Source organism: Tamandua tetradactyla, chromosome 6, assembly GCF_023851605.1.
Source record: "Tamandua tetradactyla isolate mTamTet1 chromosome 6, mTamTet1.pri, whole genome shotgun sequence".
NCBI lineage: Eukaryota > Metazoa > Chordata > Mammalia > Pilosa > Myrmecophagidae > Tamandua > Tamandua tetradactyla.
This window is the reverse complement of record NC_135332.1, coordinates 60,900,101-60,919,535: the sequence shown is the minus strand read 5'-3', so window position 1 is coordinate 60,919,535 and position 19,435 is coordinate 60,900,101. Positions and strand designations below refer to the sequence as shown.

Here is a 19,435-nt window from a genome sequence, read left to right as displayed (position 1 = left end):
TGGTGAATGGCCTGATGGGGGTTGTTGCTGGGGTGGGGCTTGGGACCTGGGGGGCCATGGCGAGTAGGGACAGTGCTAGGGTTTGAATACCTGGCTCCCAGGTCCAGATGGCCCTTCTCCTGGGCCCTACTGCTCCCTTTCCCCCCTGGCCTCCATTTCCTGCCTTGGGCCTCCATCTTGTGGCAGGCCCAGGGCCCAGGGCAACTTCCGGCCCCCCTTTCCCAGCCATGATCCAGCCCCACCACCTCTGGACTGCCAACTCCCAACCCTGCTGTCCTTGGCCCTCGGTCTCTCCTTGCTTTTCTCTTGGGTACTGACCCAGGGAGGGGAGGAAGGGACACAGGAAGCCTTGAGTCCCTGCCCTGACTGAGTGGAGAGGCTGCTCGTTGGTCCCCCACAGTCATTCTCTATTTCCTCTGTCTCTGACCCCACCTTAGGGATTCCCTGAGCTGAGTTCCTACACAGGGAAGAAGGCTCCATTCTCATTACACTGTGAGCTCATCCCCAAGATCCCAGTCCTTCCGGTTGCCTGCTCAGCTCCTATCCCTGGTTCCTTGCCCTCCCTCACCTTTCTTGGGGCCACGTTTCCCTTTTAAGCCTTCTCCATCTCCCTGCTCTTGGTAGTAGGGTGGAGGGGCCTTCTCAGCACTGTCTTGGGTCCCCTTCCTCTCAACCCACTCAGTCCTGCTCCCGCCCCAGCAGCACACTGTGGTTTGCACGGCACTGTGGCCACGTCCAAACCACACTGTGGTGTTAGAGCGAGGGTGGGGGAGGCACCGCTGAGGCCTGGCCCTGGGAGGCCACCCTGGAGATGCGACACAAAAAACTTCTGGGACCTTGTGACAAACTCCTTGCGGGTAGGAAGTGGGGTGAGAGAAGAGGGAGGTATTAAAAAAAAGCACTGGAAACAGCTCCTCTAAAACCCCCAGGATAGTGTCAGGAATACTGACTGCCAGGGACCCTGGAATAAGTTCTGCTTCCAGAGAGCCTGAAGTGGACTCTTTGTTGCCCACACCCAGCTCCCCTGGCTCTAGCAGCACAGAAATATTGGTACTGGGAAGAGAGTCTGCCAATATTGGCTGTGCTGCTCCAGGCAGGGTAGCAAGGGCTGCTGAGGGTAGCAAGGGCTGCTCCAGGCAGGGTAGCAAGGGCTGAGTCCCTATGGGCTTTAAGAGGGAACCACCCCTTATACTCCAATAATGTTGAGCTGAAGGCACCAAGCTGGGAGAGAAATCTTTATTGTTTTCTGTATAAAAATGTCCATTGGGTGGAGGCTGAAGAGACTGGGGGCAGAGGCATGGACAGGGACAGCAAGGTACACAGCCCTGGCAGCCACCTGGCCCTCTCTTGCAGGCCTTGCTCAGAGTCCCAGGCCATCCACAGGTCCAGGGTGAACAGCGAGAGGGGTCAGAGGTTCAGCGGGACTGTAGAGGAGGATCAGCAGAGGTCATGAGAAGGCCAGAGTCCAGGGTCAGGCTGTCTGGAACAGCAAGTAAAACAGGCCGAGATGGAGCGAACCCCAAGTCGCTTTCCAAGAAAACACCCACCTCCCAAAGCAACCCACTCCTTGCTGGCCCCATCCCTTGCACTGAGTGTGTTAAGAGGGCACAGTACCAGGGACGGGAATCCTGCTGAGACCCTCCCCCTTGAGCAAGGTGAGCACTTCCTCCTGCACCCATTCAGCTGGTGTGAGGGGAGGAGGACTCCTACCCTGGTCAAAGTTGAGTTTCTTGGCAGGAGGAGTGTCTCCTAGCCCTTCAATATCCACCAGGTCACTGTTGGCATCAGAGTCGTTCAGAGCACTGAGTGTAACATCTGGAATGGGGGCAGAAGCTAGGTACTGAGGTTCCCCTGGTTGCCCCCCAGTTTCCCACAGTTTCTTGCCACGTGCTTCCCTTCCCCAATACCTCTCTGGGAACCTCCACAGGGTGAGGAAGAGGGATTTGTCCATCTCTGAACCCAGGCCCAATTATCTCACTGAACCTCAGATGGCATCTTAACCCCTAAACAGTAACTCCACAGCCCTCACCAGCCTTCTGCTTCTTAATGGGGGGACCCCCAGCCTCAGGGACACTGGAGCTGCTGGGTGGAGGGGCAGCTGGAGAAGGCGACAAAACACCAGATGCCACCTTCTTGGGCCCTTTCTTGGGTGACTCAGCTGGAAGGGGGATGCCAGAGTCTTCATATACCTTGCGTTTTACAGTGGCCTTTATCTGAGCCCTTGAAGAGAAGAGAGAGCAGTTTAGGAAGGGGGTCATCAGAAAGGCTGAGGGAAGGCAGGGGAAGGGAAGAGGCAATGGTTCACTCTGAAAGGATTCTGAGGAGCCTCTTCAGAAGAACCCAGGTCAGGACCCCAATTCTTTGGTAGGATTCTTTTTCCTGAAGTTTTGCACACACTTAAGGCAAAGGGAGTGTGAAGAGTGGAATCCCTGAACTGAGTACTGGGAAAAGCATCCCCAGGAGAGAAGTATGGAAGTGGAAGGTACAAGTAAAGCTTGGCGATCTACAGGTAGATTGAGACAGCAGCAGATTTTGATCAACTAGCTCAGAGTCACAACATCCCTGGAAACACTGCAGTAGAGTCTCAAAAGCTCTACACAAATAATCAGTGAACACCTAATATCAAAGTCAAAATCGGGTATCTCAGACAACCTAAAATGAAGTTCTTGCAAAGTCCTGATTACCATAGTATTTTAGGGACTTGTGACTGTGACCCTTCTTTTAGTCCTTAAGGGGATGCTTACAAAACAAATGGCAACAAAGCAGGAAAGGTGTAGAGCTGGGAGGGAGTTCTGAGAAGGATGGAAACAATGGGTGGAAGAAGCAAGCTGCCCACCCCACCCCCCTTTCTCTGTCAACCACCCTCCCTCACACTGTCCGTTCCTTGATGACACAGCTGATGTGATTAAGATCGTCCCCAAATCGCTTCACAGCAGCCCTCAGCATCTCTATCTCCGTCTCGGTCCACTTCGCACTGTCAGGAGGGGAGAAGGGGGGACAGCAAAAATAGGAGGAGGAGGGATGGGGTGTGGAGCCAGCCCACAGGCTATGCATTCCACAGCTGACCAGCCTCCCACCAATCTCTGGGGTCCATTCCATGGTCTTACAGAGGTCCTTCTTAAAAACAAAACAAAAAAGCTCTTAAGGTCCAGAGGGAACCCCTGAAAATTCCCCAACCACATGGAATCCCAACCACCACCACCACCACCTTAGGTCTCTCCCCCAACAAGGTGAAACAACTCCTGTGCACAGGCCATAGAAACCAACTCCTTACGCAGGGGCCCTAAAAATAGAACCCCTCAATAGAAAGACTGAAGCTCTCTGAGGGAATGCCACACTATTTGGGGGCGGATGGGTGACGGTGTTAGCGGCGATCTGTGATCTGCCGGTTGGCAGGAGGGTAGAGCTGAGAAACATGAGTCCGGAATCGGGCCTCAGTCTGTGTTTTTATCTGTCATGCATTCATTCAACAATCATTTATTAACATCTACTCTGGGCTGCGCCAAGCACAAAGAGAAACTAACATCTGTCCCTGCCCTAGAGAGTGTCCGGGTCTGTGACTGAGTCCAAGCGTCCGCTCTCAGTGTCCACGTCCCGGCCCGGGCTCACGTACCCCGCGGGGGAAGAGTCGGCCACGGGATGTAGCTGCATGGTCAGCTCCCCCAGCTTCGTGAAGGCGGCGCCGGCCGCGGAGAAGATCTCTCCAACCTGGGGGCGGGGCAGCATTACAGGGGGCCGGCGCCTACCCTCCGCGCCGTCCCGCCCGGAGCCCCTAGCCCCACCCCAGCCCCGGCTCCCGCCCGGGGCGAAAGAGCCGGGAGCCAACTGGGGGCCCGCCCTCCCGTGGCCGCCAGAGAGCGCTGTCCGCGAGGGAGGCCGAACCTTTGTGGACGCTGACGTCATGGCCCCGCGCGCCTCCACACGGAGACGCTGCCGCCGCCGCCGCTACGCGAGCCAGGACCACGGAGAACCCCGCGACCAAGCCGCTCCGGCCCCCCGCGCAGGAAGTCCCGCCCCTCTCCGCCACTGATTGGCTCAAACCCGGCGGCTCCCCGCCTCATCCACCACGGTCGTTAGACCTCCTCGGCGCACCTTGGGGAGAGTAGGAGGAAGACTCCGCCTCACTTCCGGGCCCGGCTTCACTCCACTTCCGTCCAGGGGTCGGGACTGACCTTTGAGAGGCGGATCCCCAGCCCCAGCCCGGTGTCAGCCCCGTCACCACGCACAGACACTAGGTTTGAGAGAGAAGCTTCTGTTTATTGTGGTGCGGAACAAGGCAAGGGGGCCGGAGGGGCAGGGGACGCCTGGCATTTGCCCCCCTTCACTGAGGCCGGGCGCCAGAGTTTGTCGAAGGAGGGATCCGATCCCTCCCCAGGGAAACCCAGTCCCGCAGAGAGCGCCAGGATGGGTGGGGCGCGACGTGGGGAGGAAGAGTCTTTAAATAGAGGAGGGGGCTGGGGCAGGGGGGACGGGGCTGCGCTCTACTCTAGCGCACCATGTATTCCTTGCGCTTATTGAGCCGAACTTGGCAGAAAGAGAAGCCTCCGAGGAGCAGGTAAAGGCCCGCGGCGATGAAACAGTTGTAGCTCACTTGCTCGTAAAGGCTGTATATGTTATGGGGGCCGTTCCTGGGGGTGGGGATTAGGCAGAGAACAGTCAGAAATATTAATAGCAGCCAACATTTACCGACTCCTCACTGAGCGCTTTTAACGTGTATTATCTTTTTCACGACGCTGGGAGGTGAGTTCTATTACAGCGTCCATGCTGCAGAGGTGGATCTAGGCACAGAGAAGGCAGAAAAACTGCACTTCAAGTGGTGGATTTAGGATTGCCGCAGAGATCGTTTCTAAACTATATTCTAAAGAGAGCAACTCTCCCCTCCTAACCCCTAGTCTCGGGGTCCCCAAAGCATCGGGCCCACGGCTCTAGTTCACTCTCGGAGCATCCAGGGGTTCCACCTCCTGCAAGTCCCCGCCCACAATTCGGACCAAAGGCCCAGCCACCTTCCACCTGCCTCCAGCCCTCTGACCCACCAGCTACTTACTCAAAATCTTTCTCCGTGAAGGGGACATCCTCAATTAACACAGCGGAATGAACATTGAAAAAGATTCCGAGCATGATCTGAAGAAAGGGAAACGAGTAAGTTGTTGAACTCAAGCACCTGACCTCCTGTTCACTCCCTAAGCCCCTCCCAGTTACACTGCCATAACACCTGGGCTTCGGAAGAACCAGAACGAGCTGGAATTAGGGGTGGGTGTTGCTGGTTTCGGACTCAGTCACCTGGAATAGGTGTGAGGTGGGGACATGGAGACGAGGGGCTGGCTGGGGCGAGGGCAGGGAAGAGTGAGCAACCCATCTTTCCCAGGAACCCTGATGGTCCTCCTCCCCAAGGGCGTCATTATCGGGGGCCAGGGCGGAAGGAGTGAGGAGGCTTCGGCATTTCTTATCATTTCTTCCTTGAGTAGGGACTGGTCAGGTCCTTGGGAAATAAGGCGCCAGCTACCCGTTTCGCCGCTCTCTTGCCCTACTGCCCCGCCATTCAGCTCAAGCTTCTCTCAGGAACTCAACTCTTCTTCCTCTCCAAATTTACAAGCCGCAGCTCCCATTCCAGTCTCCAGCCCCCACAACCCCTCGCTCCGGTTCCCCATTGCTCATTCTCTCACCAGCGGCCAGTTAATCGGCCAGCACCTGCCCCCCACCCCCCACGCCCCACCCCCCACCCCTAGCCTCCCTGTACTTTCTACGACCCGGGGTCTCCAAGTTTCTCAGCTCTCCAACCCCGAGGTCCCTCAGGCTCTCCGGGGTTCTCGCCGTGCAGTCCCCTCACCAACATGATCACTCCCCAAGCGCTGAGGACGATGCCGCAGGCGGCCAGCTTGGGCCCACAACACAGAAGCGACGCCATGAAGCAGGCAGTGGGGATCGGCTAGGTGTGGGCGGAGCGGAAAGACGGCGGGAGGAAGCCCCGAAAGCGTCGGGGGACTGCGAGCTGGACTGGGGGCTCGCGCCGCAGAGGTCGGCGGGCCCGGCGGGCAGCTGGGGGAGGGGGCGTGGCCTCCGGCCCCGACCACCGTTCCAGGTGGGCGGCCTGCGGGGAACGCTGGGGACTTCCGGGACCTCCCGAGACTCCGGCGGGAGAAAGCAGCTCCTGAAAATACAGGCGTTCCCGGGGAGGCCTGCCTGACGTAGGTAGCTGGGACGTGAGTATCGGAGGAGCGAGGGCCTCTGCCTTCTGGGTTTCCCCCCTCCAAGTGGGAATGGAAGGTACCGACAAGTCACGTGGCCGAGCTTGGCGGATCTTGTGACGAGGAACTAGAAGTGGCAGAGTGTCTCAGGCCAAGCTTCTGGTAATCTGGGTGATGGGATGTTAGGGGCGGACGGTCGGAACAATTGACTTTTCCCTCAGACACCGTGGTCTGGGGTGGTAGTCTGTGATGGGGAACTGATGAAGGAGAGTTTTACACCCGGCAGAGCACGCCTCTGCTTCCTCTGTACTCACCTCGCCCTTTTTAATAGATAATCTGATCCAGTGAAAGGAGACAGGAGACCCTTCCCCAAGCAAATTGACCCCGCGTGCTGTTGTTTCCAGAATGCTTTAAAACTGATGAAGATTCTCAGGTAAAGCACTGGAAAGTAAAATTTGTCACCAAGCTTGGAATACTGATGGTTCTGGATGTCAAATCCAGGAGAAAGAAGGGAGCTAGAAAAGGTCCAGACAAGACGAACAAATGGTGAAGACGAGTGGCTCTGCTAAATAGTATACAAAAGTGTCACTTTCCTTCCCTGCTGTAATCTTAGGACACTCAGGTCCTTTGGATAACATAGGTGCAAGATTTTAAAATATTTAGTTCACTCCCTCCCAAAGTTTGTATATTTCACTAGTGAGAAATACGTAATATTCAGGAAAATAGAGTGTTTTTAGGACACGATTTTGCACTCAGCTTGTATCCATGCTAAGAGGTTAATGATCACAGCATAATTGAGGGGTCATTTCAATTTGAGGCCTCAGACCCAAACACTTTTAGTGGCTAGCATCACTTTGTGGTATTTTTCCATTTATTTTGTGCAGGTTGTTCTTAAAAGGGTTGTGAAAGATAATTTGGAACCTAGGAAACAGGGAACGGGAGCCATTTTGGGGTGAGGGTTTTGTTTTTGTACTTTTCCCCTGTCCTAGCAACACCATTCTTATTCAGGGACTTGGGGGGTACATCATGTATGAATAAGAGGAATATGTGTGAGAGAAAGTTTTCAAGGAACAGAGTCAGGAGTTTTTGTAAGTTAACCACCAAGCATGAAATCTAGTTCCTGGGAAAGGAGAAATAGCTGAGGTCATTGATTTCTCTAATGTGTCCCCCCAACCTCAGAGAGATTATTCTCTGAACTGATTGGTATGTAGGTCAGTGCCTCAGACTGGTGTAGGGATTGGCAGGTTGTGGTCTTGAGGGCCAAATGCAGCCTGCAGGCTCTCAAGCTAAGCATGGTTTTTGCCTTTTCAAGTGGTTGAAAAACTTTTAAAAGAAGAATATTTTGTGACACATGAAGCTCAAGTTTCAATGTCCATAAGTAAAGTTTTATTGGAACATAGTTAAACGTGTTTACATCTTGTCTGTGGCTGCTTTCATGCTACAGTGGCAGAGATGAGTAGTTCTAACAGACCACGTGGCTCACAGAGCCTAAGATATTTATCTGGCTCTTTACAGAAAAAATTTGCTGCCCCCCTGAGCTAGTGGGATACTGATGTAGTGGACTCAGTTGGGGGAGGAAATAGAGTCTTAGCAAAGTTTTAAGAAAGCATGAAACCCAAGATGGAAATGTCAGTCCTAGATGGGGTCTGTAATCTTTGGGTGAGGTGGGGGTGAGTTAGGGCTCAGATAGTAACACTGTTTTCTACGCGGCTAGGCTTCAGGTACTCATAGGGCAGGTCCAGTAGTTCATTCCGGGCTGTAATCTCCCTTTCCAAGTTTTCCAAATCTGCTTGAAATTGGTTTAGCATAGCCTTCACCTTAGGGCCTGAGAAATATTTTTCTTTGTGATGCCCCAGAGGCACCTGAGAAGGAAAAAAGAATCAGTCAGCTTCTAGTTTCAAGAAACAACTTAGAGCCCAGCCCCTCTGAAGTTTCCTTTTCAACTATTATTTTCCCCTCCTGAGTCCCTTCTCACCATGTCTGGCTGCTGCCGGCCCAGATGCCATGTGATAGCCATTTGAAGACAGGCCTGCCGGACATCAGGTAGTGACCCCATCACTGTGGCCATTGTCACGTCTTCCTTGGTGGTGGGTGGGGGCATCCGCATTGTGCATGGGGCATTAGGGACCCAGGCGTACCAGTCCAGCTGGGGGAAGAAACTGCAACCCTAGGAACTCTGGAACTTAGGGTCCTAACCCCATCTCTCTCCCTTGGGCATCCCAAGGTCCAGGCATTTGCCCTCAGCATCCTGGGTTTTCAGCTGACCATACCTGGCCCTGGTTTATGGCTGCATGCTGGGCAGTGCATGTGAAGACACACATGGTAAGGAAATGGCAGAGTTGAGCCTGGGACTGGAAGGAGACAGGGAAACCTGGACAGGAAAGGAGCAAGACTTAGAGGGCACAACACATACAAGAGCACAGAAATAAAGGCTGATGTCTTGGGATGGCTGTGTTTTAGAATTAGTGAGTGTTTGTACATATATTTGTTATTCAAATATCTTTGCATCAGATGTAGATTTCAGTCCTGGCTTGAATACTTACAATTTGGGTTGCCTTTGGCTAATTAACCTCCCTGAGCCTGAAGTTTGTCACCTGTATAATGAGGACATTACTTACCTCATAAATGAACTAATGTATTAAAATCACCTGGCATGTGGTAAGTGCTCAGTAAATAATGGTTACTGTTATTATGGGAGTGTTAGGGCTAAAAAGCCCTGAATGATCAAATACCCCTTCCTCAAAAGTGGTTATGAATTGGGGGATGCTTCTTCCTGTTACTGGACAGGGCATTGTAAGTGTGCAAGTTAGAAGGCAAGGATGAGAACAGTCATGGATTTCCAGAGTCACAGCTAGGAGTCATTTCCCAAAAGGGTCATCCAGGTTATTCATTTTACAGTAAAGGTAAGGCTCAAGGATGCAATAATCCTATTAGTTAAATGGACTATATATTATTATTCCCATTTTGTAGATAAGGAAACCAAAGACCAGGGAGATTACATTGCTTTTCAGGATTGTATTGTTGGGAAAAGGCAGCGGCTTCTCTTGAACTCAGGTTCCTAACTGCAAATCAATGCTTTTTAAAATTTTAGCACACTTCCTCTTAAAAGAGGTGGGAAAGTAGGTAAAGATGAACTATGTGAACAGGGGGGAGGAGGAGTGAGAGGCAGGTAGTGGAGATTAAAGTTCACACGTGAACGTTTCTTTTAAATTTCTAAATGTACACTATTTGGGGAGAAGATGGGCGGGGAAGGAGGAAGAAGGTCTTTTGAGGCATGTGGTGCCTGAGGGACAGAACTGAGCAGTACTAAAGGAAGTGTGATCCAGTTTCTCCAGGGAGAGGCTCCTTCCAAGGCCAAGGGCAGCGGTTTACTGCTCCCTGTATCAGTCTCTGGCAGTCTGGGGTTCAGGTGTTGGTCTGAAGTGTGAAGGGGCAGGGGCTGAAGCACAATTTGAGGCAGTCTAGGCTGGCCTGTGTGTGCTAGAGAGGAGTTTGAACCTGGCAGAAGTGCTGTCTGGAGCTTAAGAAAGTCTGCCTCTTCCTCCAGTATGAAAAGGGAAGTAAGAGTGTGAAGAGAGACCAAAGGTAGTGAGGGAGCAGTTTGGACAGAGAAATGTGAGCCTCAGAACAAGGCACTGAGTTAAGGTATCAGCCAAAGCATGTATGGTATTTAATTTGCATCTAGAAATGACCTTGCACCATACTCATATGTGGGCCTTCTATGTGTTTGGGACAGTAGCAGGCAGGAGAAGGGAGGGAAAGCCAGGGTGAGTCATCATGGGCTGTGGTGGGAAAAAATATCCCCATTTATATCCTTTTATAGGGAGCAGGGAACTGCGGGGGGGAAGGTGAGCCTAGCAGGCTCACATCACTGGCTGTGGTTCTGGCCTTGCTGGGCCCCACGTTCTGGAGATGAGGAGCATCTGTGACTGGGGATGGTAGTGGGGGTAGGTGTTGATGGCCAGGGTCTCTGAGGAGGACAAGCCTTGGGAATCTAGAGTTGTCCAGAGGCTGGGAGCCTATGCCTCTTAGCAAGTGTGAATGGGATTTGAAATGCTTTGGTATGTGGAGAGAAGGGTGTGCGATGAGGGGCTTGGGTACTGTCCCCAGAAGAGCAGAGCTGAGAATGGGCACTGGGCAGTGTCTCTGAGGATTCTTTTCTCTGAGGAGGTCTCTTACCTCGGCCCTGGGCCTGGCACAGCCCCACCTCAGAGATCTCCCGACACCAGGCCTGTAGCTCAGGGTCCCCTCTCACGATGTCATCCCTTTGATAGAAGAGGTGGACAATCCCCTCCACATACCTGTCCAGGGAGAAAGGAGTTGAGTTCTTTGAGAGTAGAAGGCTCCAGCCTCTCTGACTTCTATTCCTCTTCTCTGTGGCCTCTGCCCAGTGACTCCCACTGTATGTGGGGACAGATCTTATAAGAGGCCAGGGGACATTCTTCAGCTCTTTTTATTGGGGGAGGGGCAGTGCATGATCTGGGAATCAAACCCAGGTCTCCCGCATGGAAGGCGAGCTCCTCAGCTCTTTTTTTTTTAAACACATGGGCAGGCACTGGGAATCGAACCCAGGTCCTCTGGCATGGCAGGCGAGCATTCCTCAGCTCTTTCTATACCAAGTGTAGAAAAGAAGGAGATGTAGCTCGCTAGCTCTAGGAATGCCCACACATGGCGCTAGCCATTCTTCCTAACAAAAACCCTGCTCCCTGCAGATCCCATTCTCTACCCCTCCCCCCAATATTCCCCACCTAGGCTTTCTCCCCCAACCCAGTTTCTTCCTTTCCAGACCCTACCCACCATCTGCTCATTGTTTCTCATCTCTCTCCAGCCTTCAGCCCTGTGCTCCTCCTGTTTAGACCTTTTTTTGCTTTCACTTTTCTTTGGCCCCATGCTGAACTCAAGCCAGAGCCCTACCTCTGTCTTCCCCTCCTCCCCCAACTCCCATACCCCAGTCCCTGCTCTCACCCACCGGGCAGTGATCTCCCAGAGGCGAAGGGCATCCTGGGCATAGAGAGCACCTGGGATGCCCAGCAGGCCTCGGTCAGCCAGATCATCAGGAGGACAGAGGGAACAGTAGGTCAGCTGTGCCATGGCCCGACGGAGCAAGTCCACGTGGCCCCCTCCACCTGTGCTCACTGCCTGGGCCAAGGGAGATGAGAGATCTTGAGGGGTAGAAGCAGGGCTGGAGAACCTCTCTAAGGGCTTCAGAGGGAGGTTTTCAGATGTAGTCATGGGGATAAAAGGAACAAGTTCATGGGTGTACACCCACAATTGATCTGGGATCCTGAAGGTAGCAGGGAGGTTACAGAGAGATGATGATTATGTGGCCCTGTCCCCCACCCCGTTCCCTTCTTACCTTATCAAATATGCCTCCATGTGAGATGAGTTGGGTCCGGGCCCTGGTGTTGATTTCCATGGTGTAGCGGATATGGGGGATCAGGAGCTAGGGTGAAGAGATTGGAGGGGTGGTGAATGGAGGCTACTCCTTACAGGGAGTGGGGTCAGTGTGGTGGCTTTTCTCCCCTCCTGATGTTTCCCCCTCTGCAACTGCCTTGGCAGGCTGGTCTCCTGCTTCTCTGATCACTCTCATGTTCTCCAGCTCCCTGTGAGTTGAGTTCTGGAGCCAGACTGACTGGGCTTGAGTCTGCACTTCACCACTCAGCCATGGTAATGGCCAAGGTAGTCAGCTCTCTAAGGGGCAATGTTCTCATATGTCAGCCGGGGATGAGATAGAGCCTCTTATCTCAGGTGCTGTGGTGATGTTTGTAGAGGGTTTAAACAGTGGCACACATCAGTCCTCCAGGAGCAGCTATTAGCTGTACTCTCATTACTTCTACCGTGAGTGTGGGTGTCCTTTGAAGATCGGCCCCTTAACTTTTTTTTTCTGGCAAGGGCAGGCTCCAGGAATTGAACTTGGGTCTCCGGCATGGCAGGTGAGAATTCTGCCACTGAGCCACTGGTGCACCGCCCATCTTTTTTCTTTTATTGTTCCTCTTTCATTCTTATCCTCCTGGCTCAAAGTAGCCTCTCTGCTCATCTTCAAAGTCATTCCTCCAAACCCTGTTTGTTTTACTCTTGGGTTTTTTATGCTAGGGGCTGAGGGGAGGTTCATGGGCTACCTTCCATCAGAATTAGAGGAGCCATACTGAGCTGCCTGCTTAAGCAGCAGAGGGGCTGTTTCAAATCTACGTCACTCCCCATTTGACACTGTTAGGCCCTTGCTTTCCCTTAGCTATTAAAGAAAGGGCATCGGGTCCTCTGCATTTCCTTGGTCTAAGACTATTTTTTCTTCATTTTCGCCTGGTTGATATGCAGTATTCATGGCACTGTGGTTGCAAATATCTGATTTGTGATAGTGGACATGGGAAAGGAGCAAGTGATACCCCTGGTGCCAAAAGATCAAAGCAGCTTACATTGATATGAACGTTTTTGGAAAGTTCATAGAAAGATGCTGAGTGTTACAGAAATCCCAAAGGCCACATGAGGAGTGGAGACACCTGAGGCCAAACAACTAATAATCATCATCATAGCAAGAACTAATGTTTTCTTTTGTAGCCCTTAAATTTGCGTCTCACCATCTGTTTTGTCATTTAATCTTTTAACAACCCCAAGTGGAGATCCTATTATCTTCATTTAGAGATGAGGACCCTGAAATAAACATCTGATAAGTCTTGAGGCCAGGACCCATACCCTGGCAGCCTGAGTCCAGAACCTGCGCAGATCACCTTTATCATACTTGCAGGCTTAGTCCTTCTGGGTGTCCTGATGGCCGCTCAGCTGTGTGCCAGGGGATGAAGTTCTAATGGGGAGGGGAGACAGATGGGGAAAGGGCTGAACTAGTAAGGGTAATATTCAGTGTGAATAGTGGTGTAATCTATTCAAGGTGGGCAGAAGACAGTGATGCAGGAGGCATCATGAGGTCTAGAAAAATCAAAGAATCTCGTCATCAGATTCATCTGGAGTCCATGTTGTCCTTGTTATCCCAGAACCCAAAAGGGCCACAGCCACTAAAGGCCAGGTTCAGGGTGTATATGGAAACATGTAATTCTGTTGCTCTGCTTGTCCAGTCATCAATTGCTTATCTTCCTATTCTCAGACTCCAGGTATCTAAAACTGAATGCCTTTTCTTTGCCCCCAAAATGGCCTCTTCTGACTTCATTGTTTCTGACAGCCGTTCTCATTCATAATTTTATATCACTTTTGTCCCATTCTCTGCTACGTTCCTGATATCTAAAGTGTCAACAACATTTTGGAAACTTTTTAAACCATGACAGATCTTATTTTGATGCCTTCTGTCTAGCAATCAATAATGGACTGTTTATATATATATAATTATATCTATGTCAATACAACACACCCACCCTTGGGATCCTAGGGGTTTCAACAGCTTCAGCCTCTGATGTCCAGTCTTGCATACACATGCTATAGTTACTCTTCCCCCATTAGCAGGCCTTTGATTTTTCTCTTCCATTCCCATCACCACCATCCGAATGCACATCTTCATTCACCTCTCTCTTATGGCAAGTATGAGTAGCCTGTGAGGTTACTCAGTTACTTTCCTTGTTTGCTTCTGATCTGTTTTTGCTTAGCAGAGTTTTTAGTTGTGTTGGAACATTCTCCATCAACATTCAGTGTTGATGGTCTGTCTATTGATGGCCACCACTTGTCTTCCTAGCTAAATAACAAATTTCCTGAGGCAGGGATAGGCTTTAGTTTACTAACTAGCCCAGCAATACTTCAAGCCCATTGCTAGATTGTTAAATCTCTGAACATTTCAGAAGTCGTGATGAAACACTAAGGGACTCGATAAAAATACAAGGCTCAGTGTATTGAGTCAGTCTTCATTCTCTTCTCCCCTTATCCTTTCACAAATTGCCATAAAGAGTTTTTGTTGCTACAGTATCATTTGGTATTGGGCTGTTTTCTCTCTGTTTTCTCTGAGAGAGATGGGTGGTGGAGAATAGAGCCTGTACCTTGAAAATAGGGTGCAGTTCCGGCAGGCACCTCATGGTGGCAACAGCGATGACCTCTGCCACCAGATGAGTGTTCAGCAAATGATATTGGAGCTCATGCAGTTGGAAATCTGAATTTCGCACCCAGGTCTTTGCCAGGAGCCAGGCAAGTGGGGGATCTGAGGGTAAGAAGAGTGGTGGCGTGGTGGAGCTGGAGCTGGGAGGCTGGAGCTGGGAGAAAGAAAGCATCTTTTCAATTCTCACTATATGTGAGACACTATGCTCAGTATTCTGGGGGAAACAGATAAGTAAGATAACAGACTGCCTTCTGGAAGGTTATAATCTGGTAGAAGAAATGAAGACACTTCTACTCTGCCTCTAACTAGCTGTGATGCTATCTGATTGTCATGTTGCTTGGGTTGAATGGAGGAGAGATTGGAAGGAGGGAGTCCAGTAAGTCCCTGACTGCAGTTCGAAGAAATGTGACAAGGTCTGAGCCAGAATGGGGGAATGGGAAGGAGAAGCTGAAAGTGTGAGATGACTGACAGTGCTTGTCAACTGGCTGGTTGATGAGAACAGCATACTTGAGAAAGAACAGGTGTTCAGAGTCAGAGGTCCCTGAGATATTGAATAGTGAGTCTCAAAGTGCGGTCCCAAACTAGCAGCACCAGCACCACGTTGGGAGTTGTTAGAAATGCAAATACTCAGTCTGGAGGTGGGGCCCAGCAATCTGTGTTTTGTTTGTTTGTTTTTGATGCATGGGCCAGGCAGCAGTCTGAGTTTTAACAAGCTCTTTAGGTGATTCTGATGCACACTGAAGTTTGAGAACCACCAGGTGGCAGGATAAGACCTCCCAGAGACCATTTTTACTCTTGAACAAGTAATTCCAGCTGAGTGAATCAGGAGAAACCAGGCTGCAAGAAAGCAAAGAGTGATATGAGGGCAGGTCTCCCTGAGTGTGGCTGAGATTTGGGAGCCAAGAACCAGGGGTCTGGGTCCCTGGGAGCAAAGGTTCATGTGAACAGATAAAAGTGTTGGGGTGCCTCACCTGGATGACCATGGGTAGCAGCTTTCCATTGGGTTCCATCTTCAGCATGACGAGGGGGGCAGCCAGGTATTGCTTCTCTCCTCGGATCACATTGGCTGTAATTCCATCCAGCAGGATAAAGTCAGCCTCAAACAGGGAACCATTCTGGGGAAAAGAGGAATGTGTCCAAGATTGCAGTTCAAAAGTCAGCCCCCAAAGGGCCAGGAAGCAAAGGGCAAGGCATTTAAAGACATTCAGTCCAGCTTCTTGCTATTCATCCTGTATCACTTCCAGAGTCCCAGACAGAACCAGAACATCTGGCCCAATTCATCTCATTTGAAAGTGAAGAAACAAGCCTGGTGAGGCGAGACATCTTGTCCAAGCATGTGTGGTAGGAGATCTGGGTTTAGAATGGGATTAGTCTAATCCTCTTTGCACCACATGTTCTGTAAGCTCGTCCTTTGTCAAGATGGCCAAGCTCCTTTCCCTGTTATCGCCCCATCTCCTAATTGCCTGCAATTGTTTGGCTCCCACTGGTCCAGCAAATCCTCCTCCACTCCCTGCTGGTGACCTTTCCTCATCTGCCCAGAATTCCACAGGGGTTCCTGTGACAACCTCTGCCACCAAATATAGTCATATGTGCATATGCACACATACTCATCCTGCCAGGGCCAGCCCTCCTCATGTCTGGTTTCTCTCTTTCTCCAGGAAAGCACCCCAGTTCTTCCCACCTTTCTCCCTGCCCAAGGACATGGTGTCCAGAGCACTGGCATCCTGCCAGGAACTGTCATTGCCTCTAATTACATCTATGGCCCTATCAGTGGCCTGAGGATCCATTCTGTTTCCTCCCTTCATTCTAGGAGCTCCTCGTGGTTTTGTCTCTACTTACTTTATTACCTTTAGACTTTTCCAGCACAGGATCTGCACCAAGGGGCAGTGGGTCACTGCAGCCTCCCTTTCCTGCACTGGTCTTTGGTCTCTCCCCTTCACCAGGTCTCCTTGTGCATTGCCAAGGAGAGAAAATAGAGGGTGGGAGGAGGTACCTGGAGTTCTTTCTCTAGCTGGGCCCGAAGCTCCTCTGTCCCCAAGGGCAGCACTAGCCGGGAAGGCAGATGTGTGGAGCGTCTCAGCAGCATGGGATTGGTGCCATTGAGGAACTGGTAGCCGAAAAGCTCATCGTCCTGCCAGCACTGACGAACCCTCTCTGGAGGGGAGAGGAGGGGGGTGGGATAAGAGGATGTTCACCAGGTGATACTTCTCTCCTCTGGACTCTACCAGAAGAATCCTGGCATATGCCCACCCCCAATCCAGTGCCTCTTATTTCATTCTTAAGGCCTCTGTCAGATGACCAGGTACAATGAGTTCTCATTTGGTAAGGAGTTACGAGGTGACTATGGAGGGTGGTGACTGGGACGTCAAGAAGGGTTGGTTGTCAAGGGGTTAATCACTGACCAGCCAGGACACTCCTTTGGCCCCAGGAGATCTGATCGAAATCCTCCAGATTGTTCCAGGAGCTCAGGAGGGTGTAAACACGTTTGAGGACAATCTCCAGAGCCCTAGGACAGGTATCCAGAAATGAACACATCAAAGCTGAGCCCTTAGTCCTCACCAAATACCACTGTTCTTGGATCTCCCAGCCCTCACTCCACTCTGATCTCTAACTTTCTTCCTCACCCTGCCTTCAGTGTCCATTCAAAGTCCAGCCTCTTTTCCTCATGGAATCTCATATTTGGAGGTAGATCATCCTTGCAGGCTGCAGCTATTGTCAGGGGTAACCCTTCCTTCCAAGTGGCCCAGCTAGGAGTTGGGGACAAGGGATCAGTAATGGGGGAAGGGATAGGGACAGGTTAGGGCAATTGGGATGTCTTTAGACAGGTGGTCACCAGTAGATCTGCTGTCTGTCTTTCAGTTCCTTCTCGCGATGCTTCTGGAAGACATCCAAGGCATTGTCTCTTGGCAAGCGAGCTGGAGAGACATTAAGACAATTGGCCACACTGCTTTATTGGGTCCTGTGCTTTCCTGCCCACTTGTCCTCATCTCCCTTTTCTGTATCGTATTCCATGTTTCCAGACATGCTCTATTGTTTTTATCTTTTACTTTGCCTCACTTGATTGATTCCCTACATTTAACCCATCTTTGCCAAAATTTAACTACTGATTTCACCTATCTCAGTCTTCATCCCTTGTTGACACAAAAATTCCATGTTTGCCACCTTTTCTTGTCCCTTTCAAAGTGACCCTATTTCATTAATATCTATGACTGGATAAATTATCTTAATTAAGGTGATAAAATCTTACCCATCCACTTGCACACACCTATCTTCTATTACATATTGCTTTAATTAGTTTCACATATCTTGAACCTTGCCTGTCCACACCTTCAGCTGACCTCAAAAAGGCCCCATGTTGGCGTCCTTTACTTGGTTTCACCTTTACTGGATTTGGCATCATAAGTATATATTTTGTGCCTTGTTCCTGCTTTCATCTGTATTTATACTCACCTGTCTCTCAAAGTCATGTGTTTCACATTATCATCTCTTACTGCCCTTGAATCAGTTTGCTCTATCGTCGTCATTTCTCTCCTACTTGTTTCCCAGCATAACAAATTCCTCATTTGCTATCCTCATTCATCCCCACCCCCTGCCAGTGTGCTCCCCTGTCCTTCTCAGTTGTATTCCAGGTTTTCCCAATTTTACTAGTGCTCCAAAGTCACATGGCTTCCCTCACCTGTCTCCTGCACATGGTACCCATCATCTATCTATTCCGTGCGGTATCCTTACACCACCCTTACTAGTTCTGAGTCCTCTCTTTTCTATCATGGTTTTAAGTTTAATGCAATTCCGATCCTCTGTCCTCACTTTCTTGAAAAACAGGCTCTTCAGATCACTTATTTCCTGCTCCCAGCCTCAATGGAAGCCTGTTTTATTCTATGTATTACTTAGAAAATTTATCATTTTTTTCCCCTTTCCTTTCTGGATCCTGGGTTCCCCACACTTAACATGCCTTGCACCGATGTTTCCCTAGTCCCCTCTGATTTTCCTCAGCCCTAACGTGCGTAGCCTCCAGCAGTTTCTGAGGCCTTGCTCCCCACTTCCCCAGCACAGCCCCCTCACCGGTGCCCTCGGGCAGGCTCAGGACGCCTTCCCCTTGCACCCAGCGGTAGCACGGGAATGCCACCTCCTCCGAGGCTCCAGGGCCGCGCACCGTGATGCGGTCGCAGAACCACCCGTCGTCCACCAGGGAGTGTTGTTTGCGCAACTTCACGAATTGCAGTGACCCCAAGTCCTCGGGAACGTCGTGATCAAACTCCTCCTCCTGTAGGGACCAGAACCCACAAGCCTTGGTGGCAGGGTCCGGGAAGAGGCCGTGTCGCTGGGGAGGACGCCCCTTTGTGCAAGGCCTCCGAAGATATCACCTCGTTCGTTCTCGGGACAACTTACGTTGGGGGTCTTGGACGCCCCATTTCAGAGGGAGGAGGAGAGCCCGCCGTGAGTGGTCCGCCGTTGGTGTCTTGAATTGATTAAGCATCGTCACCTATACTCGGTACCACTGACTGAGCTGACGCCACTCCCGAACTCTCGGAGGAGTTTCACGTTTGACCTTAACTAAGTCTATTTAAACCGGCTTACTTTAAACGGGTCGTTTAAAGGAGTTGGAGGCTGCGAGGGTCGTGGGAATGGAGAAGGGAGTGGTCCCCAAGTCCCGGCTCCAAGCTCTCAACCCTCTCCCCGCCCTGGCACGGGAGTCCCGACTCCCCGGAGGTACCATCGCGCCGTGATCACGGCTGTGGCCTCGCCCCCAGCCTCCAGGGCCACCCCCGACCTCCTGTGTCCCGGCTGCCCTCCCGCCCCGCGCCGTACCCGGCCGGGGTCTGGGGTCCCGGTTCCCGCCCGCTGACCTCGCCCCGCACGGGCCGCAGCTGCAGTTTCAGCTCCGTCTCCCCGCGCGCCCCGACCAGCCACAGCTGCACGCGGTTGTAGGACCCGGAAAAGAGCCAGGCCCCGGTGGCCACGCGGATGCGGTAGCGGCCCATGGCGTCCTGGGGCGGCCGAGGCGCGCGGGAGCTCCGTCCTGTGGGCTTCTCTGTGCGCCCAGCCACGGGTGGGCGTCAAGGCGCCTCCGGGCCATTTCCGGGCCGTAAAAAGATGGGTCTGCGTCCCCGCCCTTCTCACAACTTTAAGACGCTCCCAAGTCTCCGCCCAAGACTAGCCTCGACCTGCGAGCCCTGGAATAGGGATTTGAGAAAGGGCTGGCAGTGCAGCTGCGGGAAGG

The 19,435-nt window shown here is 51.6% G+C and overlaps 3 protein-coding genes and 1 pseudogene across 15 annotated transcripts in view; 1 reads left to right on the top strand and 3 right to left on the bottom strand.

Moving 5' to 3' along the window:
• Positions 1-1,220: 1,220 nt before the first annotated feature.
• BACC1 (BPTF associated chromatin complex component 1) lies at positions 1,221-4,198 on the bottom strand. 4 transcript variants are annotated; one of them, XM_077165697.1, is made up of 6 exons: positions 4,093-4,198; positions 3,614-3,708; positions 2,873-2,974; positions 2,030-2,220; positions 1,711-1,815; positions 1,221-1,480 (listed from the first exon to the last, which is right to left on the bottom strand). In XM_077165697.1, the coding sequence occupies exons 2-6, from the start codon at positions 3,649-3,651 to the stop codon at positions 1,416-1,418; spliced, it is 501 nt and encodes a 166-aa protein (XP_077021812.1). In that variant the 5' UTR covers positions 3,652-3,708; positions 4,093-4,198; the 3' UTR covers positions 1,221-1,415. The 4 variants fall into 4 exon arrangements, with proteins under 4 accessions (XP_077021812.1, XP_077021810.1, XP_077021811.1 ...); XM_077165695.1 differs by lacking the exon at positions 4,093-4,198 and adding an exon at positions 3,883-4,018; XM_077165696.1 differs by lacking the exon at positions 4,093-4,198 and adding an exon at positions 3,883-4,017 and having other exon boundaries at positions 1,221-1,476.
• The window catches only part of LOC143688112 (adapter SH3BGRL pseudogene), a 47,004-nt pseudogene continuing 31,511 nt past the window's right edge, over positions 3,943-19,435 (top strand). For 2 of the 8 annotated variants that reach the window (XR_013177831.1, XR_013177829.1), the window contains exons 1-2: positions 6,207-6,347; positions 6,517-6,618. The product of XR_013177831.1 is annotated as an adapter SH3BGRL pseudogene, transcript variant X6 (transcript). The other 6 variants (XR_013177835.1, XR_013177833.1, XR_013177834.1 and 3 more) reach the window with 6 other exon arrangements.
• On the bottom strand, positions 4,237-6,245 carry RNASEK (ribonuclease K). Its single transcript, XM_077165699.1, has 3 exons — positions 5,828-6,245; positions 5,045-5,121; positions 4,237-4,628 (listed from the first exon to the last, which is right to left on the bottom strand). Exons 1-3 carry the CDS (start codon positions 5,903-5,905, stop codon positions 4,487-4,489), a joined length of 297 nt encoding a protein of 98 aa, XP_077021814.1. The 5' UTR covers positions 5,906-6,245; the 3' UTR covers positions 4,237-4,486.
• ALOX12 (arachidonate 12-lipoxygenase, 12S type) lies at positions 7,549-19,365 on the bottom strand. Of its 2 annotated transcripts, XM_077165693.1 has the most exons (14): positions 19,062-19,363; positions 18,277-18,478; positions 17,048-17,129; positions 16,839-16,961; positions 16,617-16,720; positions 16,208-16,368; positions 15,186-15,329; positions 14,159-14,368; positions 11,542-11,628; positions 11,155-11,324; positions 10,365-10,486; positions 8,456-8,556; positions 8,161-8,331; positions 7,549-8,047 (listed from the first exon to the last, which is right to left on the bottom strand). In XM_077165693.1, exons 1-14 carry the CDS (start codon positions 19,194-19,196, stop codon positions 7,868-7,870), a joined length of 1,992 nt encoding a protein of 663 aa, XP_077021808.1. In that variant the 5' UTR covers positions 19,197-19,363; the 3' UTR covers positions 7,549-7,867. The 2 variants fall into 2 exon arrangements, with proteins under 2 accessions (XP_077021808.1, XP_077021809.1); XM_077165694.1 differs by lacking the exon at positions 16,839-16,961 and having other exon boundaries at positions 19,062-19,365.

Excerpts from the sequence above, each read along its gene's own strand:
- BACC1 (XM_077165695.1), bottom strand. The coding sequence starts at position 3,903 with ATGACGTCAGCGTCCACAAAG. Across the intron at positions 3,709-3,882 it reads TGACGTCAGCGTCCACAAAG|GTTGGAGAGATCTTCTCCGC; the intron begins GTTCGGCCTCCC and ends CCCCGCCCCCAG. Across the intron at positions 1,481-1,710 it reads GAAACTCAACTTTGACCAGG|ACAGCCTGACCCTGGACTCT; the intron begins GTAGGAGTCCTC and ends TTGCTGTTCCAG.
- RNASEK (XM_077165699.1), bottom strand. The coding sequence starts at position 5,905 with ATGGCGTCGCTTCTGTGTTGTGGGCCCAAGCTGGCCGCCTGCGGCATC. Across the intron at positions 5,122-5,827 it reads CTTGGGGAGTGATCATGTTG|ATCATGCTCGGAATCTTTTT; the intron begins GTGAGGGGACTG and ends CCCTTTCTTCAG. Across the intron at positions 4,629-5,044 it reads TTCACGGAGAAAGATTTTGA|GAACGGCCCCCATAACATAT; the intron begins GTAAGTAGCTGG and ends CCCCACCCCCAG.
- ALOX12 (XM_077165693.1), bottom strand. The coding sequence starts at position 19,196 with ATGGGCCGCTACCGCATCCGCGTGGCCACCGGGGCCTGGCTCTTTTCC. Across the intron at positions 16,721-16,838 it reads GAATGGACACTGAAGGCAGG|GGCTCTGGAGATTGTCCTCA; the intron begins GTGAGGAAGAAA and ends TACCTGTCCTAG. Across the intron at positions 8,048-8,160 it reads GCCGGCAGCAGCCAGACATG|GTGCCTCTGGGGCATCACAA; the intron begins GTGAGAAGGGAC and ends TTTCCTTCTCAG.